Source organism: Miscanthus floridulus, chromosome 7 (assembly GCF_019320115.1).
Source record: "Miscanthus floridulus cultivar M001 chromosome 7, ASM1932011v1, whole genome shotgun sequence".
Taxonomy (NCBI): domain Eukaryota; kingdom Viridiplantae; phylum Streptophyta; class Magnoliopsida; order Poales; family Poaceae; genus Miscanthus; species Miscanthus floridulus.
The window spans coordinates 17,831,597-17,841,939 of record NC_089586.1 but is presented as its reverse complement, the minus strand read 5'-3'; the positions used below and the strand labels follow the sequence as shown (position 1 = coordinate 17,841,939).

The 10,343-nt window shown below is 43.0% G+C and overlaps 1 protein-coding gene across 1 annotated transcript; it reads right to left on the bottom strand.

The window, feature by feature from the left end:
* Window positions 1–3,553: 3,553 nt before the first annotated feature.
* LOC136462702 (uncharacterized) lies at window positions 3,554–9,789 on the bottom strand. The gene is made up of 4 exons (XM_066461763.1): window positions 9,483–9,789; window positions 5,434–5,690; window positions 4,892–5,343; window positions 3,554–4,108 (listed from the first exon to the last, which is right to left on the bottom strand). The coding sequence occupies exons 1-4, from the start codon at window positions 9,590–9,592 to the stop codon at window positions 3,851–3,853; spliced, it is 1,077 nt and encodes a 358-aa protein (XP_066317860.1). The 5' UTR covers window positions 9,593–9,789; the 3' UTR covers window positions 3,554–3,850.
* Window positions 9,790–10,343: the final 554 nt, after the last annotated feature.

Sequence of the window (10,343 nt, the reverse complement as noted above, 5' to 3'; positions counted from 1 at the left end):
CTCCCCGCGCGCCGCTCTGCACGACGGCGAGGTAAGCCCTCTGGGTCTACCTTTTCCCCTTTTCCCTTTCTTTGGATCTGCTTTTGGTTTTTCTTCTCAGATTTCATCCGATTTGGGGATTAGGGTTAGGGTTAGGGTTTCATTGTTGTTCTTTTTCCTGAATTGATTGCGGGTTTTAGGGTTCAGTTTAAACGTGAAACCGAGCCCTCCTTCTTTCTTTCACCCAATTAGGGTTAGGGTTCATCCAAACCCTCTGTTCTTGTTAGAGCCACACTGGATCTAACCTTCTTTTCCTTTTCTAATCGGTTTACCCGTTCTAGATCTAAAACCCTAGAAAACGATGACTCTGGTACCATTGTTATACTTATAGAATCACTAGGAGTAGATCTAGCCGGGGTGCTTGATGAATCGAAGACCTAGAACACGTTCTAATGCAACGAGAGAGAAATAGAGAGGGGTGGATGAGGGCTGACGAACCTGACACCGCGGAGGGAGATGATCTAAAGGCCGCCATCGGGTTCGTTGGTGAAGTCTACGCACGGACAACGACGGTCGGGGAAGACGGGTCGGAGATGCGGTGCCGGTGGTGAAGATCGACGGCGGCGCAGTGCAGTAGTGGAGGTACTTTCCGTCACTGGCTGCGCCCCTCACTTAGATCGGGTTTAGGGTTTATCGGTGGGGAGCTCGGCTCAGGCCAACCTCATGATAAGAGCCGCCGGCCCCACCTCTTTTTATAGCGCAGGGTGACAGGGGCCCTCTAGCCATGGTGGGCTGGGCGCCCTTGATCAGGGCACGAATCAAAAGCCCAACTGGGCTGTTGAGTCCAGTTAGGATTAGAGATCAATCTAACACGTTGTGTTTAGACTTAATTTTGCCTCTCTCACTGTCACTGCCACCCAGAATCAAGACCAACTAGAATACAAAGTGCGGCGTCGCCGCGCGGCCGTGTGCGCTTGCCAGCATTGTGAAGCCAATCGCGTAGAAGGCTATACAAGATAGTGCAGCTGTGTTAATATTAAATGTTTTCCTTACTGCAAAAGAAACAATGAAAAGTTAGAAATATTATAAGGATAATTATTTAGATTAGCTACAGAAACTGAATTGCATGGTACATGATCAACAGGGTGTTCAGTGTTCCGATTCGAGAATTTATATCAACCTACTAGTACATTAGTAGAGGTTCAAGTGCTAAAAGTTCAGGAATAGAAGTATCTTTATATTCATTAATTTTACAAGAATAAAAGTTCGCTGGTCTGAAACTTGGCTGAAACTGGCTGAAAAATACTGTTCCGGCTGGATTGTTGTGAGAGAAAAATACTGTTCCGGCTGAAAAAAGAAGCCGAACAAGCCATTTTTAAGACAAGCGAACGGGGCTAATAGCTACTGTTGCTATATTTATATTTGTTGTCTTTTAGGCTTCTTTCTTAGTTATTCAATGAGCTATTTAATAATAGTATATTTTGTTTGTATTTTGAGCAAGTAATTATCTTTGCAGTTCCCTGTATCATTCACTGCATAGGCATGGAAGGATCTCTGGAGCTAAATGTAAACTACAAAGTCTAAAAGGCACTACGCAAAGAAGAATCATCAGTTTCATTCATTTTTTTTAGACTAAGGAATAAAAGAATTCCGGCTTCCCACATCCACACGTGAATCAGTTTCATTTGATTTTGCCTATCTTTCAAGAATATCTAGTAGGGTATCTCTGAAGGTGTAAAGTGTAGTGCAGTGGAATACATGTGCTGCCGTTAGCAGGGCAAAAGATTTGGTGTTAAAAATAGATAGAAAATATTAAAGTTCAGTAAGTTACTGTAATCAGTAACACGAATGGCAATGTCATTTGAACAAATTCAATCAGAAAATCATTGTATATAGAAATTCATCATGATATCCAATTAGAATCTCAATCAGGTTCCCTGCATCAGTTAATTACCTGATAGCACTTCAATTCATGTTTATGCTGATCCGTTCAACCATTCTCAGCACAGAAGGTTACTATTGCCACGACCATTCTTCTCCACCCTTGCTGAACACCATCGCAGAGGCAATTTGGGGTGAATGTAGCTTTCTTGTGCCATAGTCATGGCCCCAACTCAGTCATCATGATGCTTATTACCGCTGCGGCAGCTGCATCTCATAGCTCAAGATTGGCATAAAATGTAAGTAGTACAACACTGCTCTGAAAGACAAGGGCCTCGTTCGCTTGTCTTAAATTTGACTTGTTCGGCTTGTTTTTTCAGCCGAAACAGTGTTTTTCTCTCACAACAATTCAGCCGGAACAGTGTTTTTCAGCCAGTTTCAGCCAAAGTTCAGACCAGCGAACGGAGCCAAGGCAATTTTAGTTAAGAATAATGATGAATGGTATATATTGAATGAATATACCCAATCTTCATAATAAAGACAGTGCAGCACCAGGTGCCACCCATTATGGGCGTAAATAGGAGGTTTAACCATCTGCCTTCCTGGTTGTATAAGGTGTTGTGAAAATTCCAATGCAAACACTGTACTCTGAAATAATGATAATGCTTTGCATGCCCTCTCAAAAGTCAAAACTAAACCGCACAAGTATTGGGGCAACACTTTAAATTGAGAAAAACAATTGGAAATAAGTAAAAAGAAATTGTCTTCCAAGGAAAATAAGTAACAGGCACTGGGGCCACCCGAAGCGATTACGACGCTGAAGCCGTCAGTACCTCCAGCCCATAAGGATCCAAGCAGCATTCATAAACCCATCATCTACCAACTAATACAAATGCGCTACCCAGTCCCCAGACGCCCATATGACCAGACCAAATGGATAGGGCACGCCCAGAATGACATGTCTCGCTCACATGATGCTCATGAAAGACAGGACATATGCTACAAAAATAAAAGAGAATTTATCAAAAAATTTCAGCTTGTTCGGGAGGCCGTAAACGATCGTGGATTATTTACTGCTGGTTGGTTTGGTGTGAGAGAAAAACACTGTTCCTGACTGGAAATTTACGATCGTTTACGAACAAGCGAATAAGCTGTTTCTTTTCCATGTCTCAGCTGTGCATGCCTGTCAGTAGGAAGGCTCCTAGCTTTTTCCTTTTCTTTTTCTGAAGAAAGCACCGTTATGTTAAATCCTGTTCTGGACCATCCGGACTCCGGAGCGCCTTTTAATGGGCACCTGCTATTGACAGGGACATGAATCTTCATCTCTTCTACACTCAAAGCCTGGCCCCACAGTCAAGTCCGATAAGGATCCAAGTAGCATTCACGAACCCATCATCTACCAACTAATACAGATATTAGCGCCTTGTTTAGATGCCATTTTTTCACTCTCTCTCCATCACATCAATTTTTAGCCACTTGCATGGAGTATTAAATGTAGGTAAAAAAAATAACTAATTATACAGTTTAGTTGGAAATCACGAGATGAATCTTTTGAGCCTAGTTGGTCCACGATTGGACAATATTTATCAAATAAGACGAAAATGGTACTATTCATCGTGTTGAAAATTTTTCAGCATCTAAACGAGGCCTAAAAGTGAACAAGCATAGGGAAAACAGTGGAAGTCAAAGCATGGGAAGCAAAGTGCAATGGATTGCAGACATTGTATTGCCAACAAGCAAAGACGATTCATTGTTTAGTTGCCAGCAAACAAAATGCGGCTTTTTAATAAACACAACATTTTATCGGACCAAAAAAGGTCCCTGTATACATGCACGTAGCATACACTCTGCTCGTCAGATTTCCACGCATCCACACCATCAGACAAATACAGAGGCATATGGTCATATGAGCAACATACAAGCTTTGTTTGAAGGAATCCATCGTCTGGAAACCAGGACACAAGCATTTTCAAACTTCCATGGACCGGAGTCAACCATTCAGGCCCATCTGCTTCCTCGTCTTGCCGATGAAAAGATCCCCGGATTTTATCTTGCCTGGCAAGCACCCGCTGAGCGTCAGCAAGGGAAGCTGAAGCAGCCCTTCCTTCCTTCCAAGAGAGACGAGTGCCAGCGGGTAACTGGTGCTGTAAGTTGCCAGTTTGTTGTTGGGCAAACCCTTGATCAGTAACTTCAGGTTCTTCACCACTAGCAGGGCGTGCTTGTGGGCGTTATACCCTTGTTTGACTTCCTGAACAGTGATGGACATTAGTGCCAATGACTTCAGTATTTTTCTGATAACGTTGCTAGTACTAACATTAAAGATCGATGATGCTCTATGGGGGCCTTTTTTTTTATTTCAACCAAGGATGCTCCATGGACAGTATAAAAAATTAAGAAACATGAATTGTAATGATCAGTAATCAGTATCCACTAGACAGACAAATCTTTATTCAGAGCATCATAATTAAGATAAGGAACACCTTTGATAGTTCGGTAGTGAGAACTTTCATATCATCCAACTGCCAAGAATTAGGTTACTGCAGATTAATCATTTAGATTATTATCTAACACCAACTGCCAAAATGCAGGAAGGGCATGGGTGTAAATAGAATAGCTAGGAGAAGATTTTCAAATGTCAGTGGTCTCTGCTGAACAAAAGTCATGTTACTGTCAATGTGTCATGATTGTTACATGATGGTTTAGTATTACATCAGTGGGTGTGAAGGGGGCAAATGAAATGAATTACACAAGCCTATATATCTGTGTACTAAGATGTGCAATAATGGAGAATACTCACGCTTTGCAAAGTTTTGGTAGAATCTCATTTAGGTTAGTTAACAGTTACTATGAGCAAATTTTCAATTTGTTGTGCTGGGGAAACTGAAAGTAATCAGCCAACATAGATAAGCACTCATTAAGAGTTCAGTATGCACAAATTTGGGTAGTATTTCAGTTTAGGCCAAGTCATGGTGGTTGGGACAAGGAGAAAACCAACCTGAACAGAAGGAGAATCACAAGTTGGAAAACTTACAGGAATATCCGTGATGTCACCAATCGCGAAAATGTTATTATAACCTTTCACTCTTAAATCATTTTCCACCATTATTCTCCCCTTGCTATCCAAAGATTCCTTTAGGATGGTATCATGTAGCCACGACGAACTCAGTGGCTTTCCAATGCACACAAAGTGGCAATCAGCTGTTACTGTTTCTCCGCCTGATGTCTTGTACACCTTCTCCGTGTCTGATAATGAGCCCAAGTCAACCGATTGCTGGAGAAGCACGTCTACTTTCTTTGAAGTCAGCCAATCAAGGCACTTCTTTGAAGCCTTTTCTCCAATGAATTCGAGTAGACGCGGTCCTCTATGGATAAGGGTCACCTTCTTCCCTGGGTAGTCTACCGCAATCTCTGCAGCTAGTTCAACACCAGTTGGACCACCCCCAATTATCAGCACAGATTCTGATGACTCTATCTTCCCATTATCTGTAACAAGCATATACAAAGCAAAGCATAAGTGACAGGGAAGGCCACAAAAGCATGACTGTTTTCAGTATGTGGTTTTACTGCAGTTACCTCTCTGGAATTCTTTTAGCCTCTCAGCTCTGCTGGCAGGAGAAGTCAAAGCATGGCCAGTCGCTATGACGAGATAATCATATGGAAGAGACTGACCATCAGCAGTCAGGACAGTGTCTTCAGTGATATTGACCGCAGAAGATGTCACGATGGTTGCGTCGTTGAGGTAATCTTTGTGATAGATCAATGACCTCTCAGCAAAAGATGGTTCGACCATGTTGCGCAGCTCAGCCCAGGGGATCTCCAGGTACTCTTTCCTGTCATTAGAAAGGGGGCAGCATGTATGAAGGAATGTTCCAATTATGATTTAGTGTGAACCAGGTGATGTTACTTTACATTCAGCATCAGGTTATTAAGCTAAGCTATCACCAGCACAGAATAGATAGATAATTTTCAGAAATTCCGGAGTGCTTCTTAGCAGCTAGCAGCTAATCTCTATATAGGAATCCTGCTTCCAAAAGACAGGCAGCGGATCAGGCCACGTTGCCCATTTAGCCCGCTGACCGTCCGATCCGGCAAACAAGCGATGTCGACCATTCGATCGTGATCTTCGCGTGTCTCCTGCCCGTTAAGCCATGCAATCGGGACGTCACGAATGCTCCAGAACCCACTCAACTCGCCCCCTCCGCCTCGGACTACTGCGCCGCTCATACTCATGCGCCGCCATGCGGCCGCCGCCTCCGTCGTCCCTGCTCCCGCCCGAGGCTCGACGACGCCTAAGGCTTGCCACGTCGCCGGGTCGTTCTGCTCTGCCACACGCCGCCCGAGGTCCGAGGAGGACGGCAGCGCCGGGAGCCGCGGACACGAACAGGCTGCATTATGGCGGAGCGAGTGTTGCAGCGGGATGGAGCACGGGCCGCGCGGATGGCCGGCGACGCAGGTACGCGGGGCTACGAACAGGCCGCGGCGTAGTGTAGTGGAGGCCACGCGGACGGGCAGCGTGGCAGCGCCCTGTCCACACACGGGCTTCAGTGCTTCACATGCCTCGCGTGCCTACCGTTTGACAGAATGTCGCACTCAGCCTGAGCTTACTCCAGACTCTAGACGACAGAAATGCTCAAGGCACTTTCCATGGAGAAAAGGTGGACACTGGCCCATGTGAAGATCCACATTGCGTAAAGACGGAGGTGCAGCGCCGGCTGACGAGCCCTAGCTTCTGACACCCATTCACTACTACTTCGACCACCTCCTGCGTGCCTGAGCAGTCAATAAGGACATGTTCATATACGAAGGTAAATGTTTTTTCCCCTTTCTAAGTCCTACTTGACTGCACAGGACAATATCCATATAAAATTCCACATTTTTAGATAATGAAACAACTTAGTTGCAAGCTTTGTGATGAAACAGCCGAAGTATAGTGACCAGGATCTTCTCAATTTGCTAAAATATGGTTTTTGCTTTAGTAGATCCTAATTTGACATCTAGAAAGTAATATTACACTTATACAAGTAGATTTTAGTTATAGAAAGTCCTGCAATGATCCTATTGGGAAAAAATGGAATATGAACAGTACACTGGTAGGCATTTCCAACCACTGCACAGTTCTTCTTTTGTTCTGAAGTTTACTGCTCAGTTTCTTTATTAACTCTGTCCTTTCTCCAAATTCATGACCATTTTCATCAGCACATGTCAGATATGCAATGCAAAGATTAGGAAGTTTTTTCATATGATTGGGCTACTGTGTCGAACTTGTGATCCGGTGATCCAAATCTAACTGCCTTCCCACTAGAGCGGTTGTGCTGATTAGCAGCCAAATATAGAACTAATCTTAAACGATGGCTCACTCTCCTAAGCACCTATTTTTTACCTAAAAACTGTAAACATGGTCCAAGCTATTTTTTTATATATAGAAAAGTAAAATACAGCAAAAGAAAGAAAAATACAATAGAAGCATCAAGAAAAGCATGAAGAACTTTAGAACAGGACAAACTATTCATCCAAGAAGAAAGACTACTGCTAACAGAGGACTTAAATCTATGTAGGTGTAGCTTTGTAGCATGTACAAAACAAAATTTCCAGGTACTACTTATTTTCCATTGAATACAGAGCTCTTGAGAACAAACGTTAGCTAGCAGCAGCTAGCAATACACAATATTCACAAACACCCTACACTTGTGCACTGTTCATAATTTTGTTGTTGCTGAGATCAGGTGAGAATCCATCTAATGATTTGTTCATGAGCCTGTTTTATACTTCTTAGGTTGATTTAATGGCAATCTCTTGGTTTCTTATCTCTTACGCTGCACGTGCACGTGATGGATACACACCATGTACTCAATGGTTTGTCTCTGTGGAATGATCTGCTGACTAAACAAACTAAGTAACAAACCAAACAAACATGCATGTCAGCAGCTAATTATAGTTAGTTACAGTGACATTTATTTTGATCAAGTTATGTAGTAGACCCAAGATACTTTATGATATTTAAATTAATTGTAATGTGAATCAAATAATCTTAGTTCAAAATCCATGTCCACTTCCTCAAAGCGAACACTTCTCAGCGCACAGGATGCCTTCTCTTGGTGTTTATCAGGCTGCTCTTCTACGAATTCAGATGACAAACGTTTTTCCCTTTGTTCAGTTTTCATCACTCAAGATCAACATGTGATTACAAAAACCTCCCATTTCAAATATATCGCGTTTGGGACAAGCTCGGTAGTTGATGCCTTTTGTGAAGGTTTGAAGCACTGCTCCTAGAAATGCAAGGTCAGTGTGTAATGCAGGAAATCCATGGTAATTATTTGACAGAATTGTTGCTTGCTTTATTAATCTTTTATGCTTCTGTGTCATGCAGGAGCAACAGAATTACTGAGCACAACAGTGGGTGCTAAAGAATATTACACTAATGATTTCCAATAGCCACTTTGAATATACTCAGATCAATATAAGCTTCCTCTTATACCATTTCCTTATACCTTGTTTGCTAAGTTCCCAAAATGTAAACCATGTTGGCATTTGCTAAATTCTAGAAGTTGCACGGGTAATTCATTGCTGCAACTTATCGTTTATATTTTATTATGCACAAATAGACGAGAAACAAGAACAAAGCTCATCACATTTTTATGAACTATGACCGTGCACTCTATAAGGAAGTTGTAGGCTCTCAGTTCAGCTGGACACTTATAATCTGTTATAGATTCATTTTCTTTTCAGTGGACCACATGTGTCATTACAAAATATATATTCAAGAGTTGGGTAGGCTCTATGTTCTTTTTCACTTGTGGCTTGGCAATTGACATCGGTTCCTAGATATGTACTGATTTGGATCAAGAGTTTTATAGATGTAAATACTCAAATATAGATAGGAAGTTGTAGGCTCTCAATTCAGCTGAACACTATATCTATTTAGTTTGTGTTGTCACCTCAGCTGTGCCGTCAATTTATTCTTCACTATAAGTCGTGACAATAAATCATACTCAATTTCAGATCAATTGCATTTTAATTACTACGACTCTACAAGTACAATAAATCATACTCAATTTCAGATCAATTGCATTTTAATTACTACGACTCTACAAGTACAATAAATCATACTAAAGCTCATGGATTCAGGTCTTCATCAAACTTGTATTGCTCCTTCATTTTTGTGAATTACTATTATCGCTGATTTATCTTTGTCATGGAATATATTCCTATCACATTAGACGAGAAGATGTCCAACACCTAGAGCTTCCTATTGAGGTTCAGTACTCTATTGTTTAACCATAGGCCCATAAAATCTCATGGGTTATCAAAGACGGCGCGGCAACACCGCACCCAGGTTTTCTGGTTATAATTTAGAAGTTGAAGTTCAAGATCATCCCCATTTCTATCCCCCGGATTCAGTAGATCCGGCCAGATCTCTAGGGCCGCAAGGATTCGGTATCGACAGGGGACCGGGCTACCGAATCACGGGCCCCCCGAATGACACACCCGGGCCTTGGAAGCACGCACAGGCACGGCAGCCAGTCCAAGAAAGCAAGCAAGTAAGCAGCCGGTCGGCTGGGCATTTCCTCGAACGGGTGGCCGGCGCAGGAGCGGAGCGGGCGAGGAAAGGAAGAGGTGCTTACGGGTCGACGAGGACGACGTCGGCGTGGCCCTGCATGGTCTTGGCGAACAGGGAGCCGGCGGGGCCGCCGCCAACCACCACCACCCTCGCCTTCTCCCCCGCCGCCGCCATCGCCGGAGCCGGACGCTCAACCCCTCGCGCGCGCTCCACCCAGCTGACAAACTCCCCCACCCGCCCAGCTCACGCGGCGTTATTAACGAAGCAGCTCGCGAGCGCAAAAGTGGCGGCTTTGGAAGAATGGGGTGCCGACCGCTGGTGACTCGACTCGAGTACTTGACTGAGGCGATGGGGCGGTGGAGCGCCATGGCGCCAACCTTTATCACCTTCTGTTTGATGTGAACGCATCTCTTCACTCTCCTACACGACTGCATGCAAGGAACTGCGATATTATAAATTAATTATTAAAATAAATAAACTACAAATTAACTAAACGAAAAAAATCACGAATGTAATCGTTGAGATTCGATTTGATCCCTCTCACCTTTTATTATTTTTTATCTCAGATACCCCAGTATCTTTTACATTTTCTTTTTTGTTTTTTTATGTAAAAAAATAGAAGAAATCAACCGTTCATGATCATGGTCAAAGATAGCCTAGCCAGCGGGTAACCGAAACAATCACCTTTAAGACTGTCTCCAACTATATCACCCAAAATACCAGACATATTTTATATTTGGGTAACGTAAAGAATTCAATATCTATTTTTGTCTTCTTCAACAATCTGATCCAAAAAAGAATCCTTTCTGTAAACTCATTTCTGTAAACGAGTCTTCAGGAGAGAGAATACTTATATTTAGATTATGAGTACGCTGTAACACACAATGCGTCTCATGTAAGTAATCTATTGGAGGCATCCGTTAGC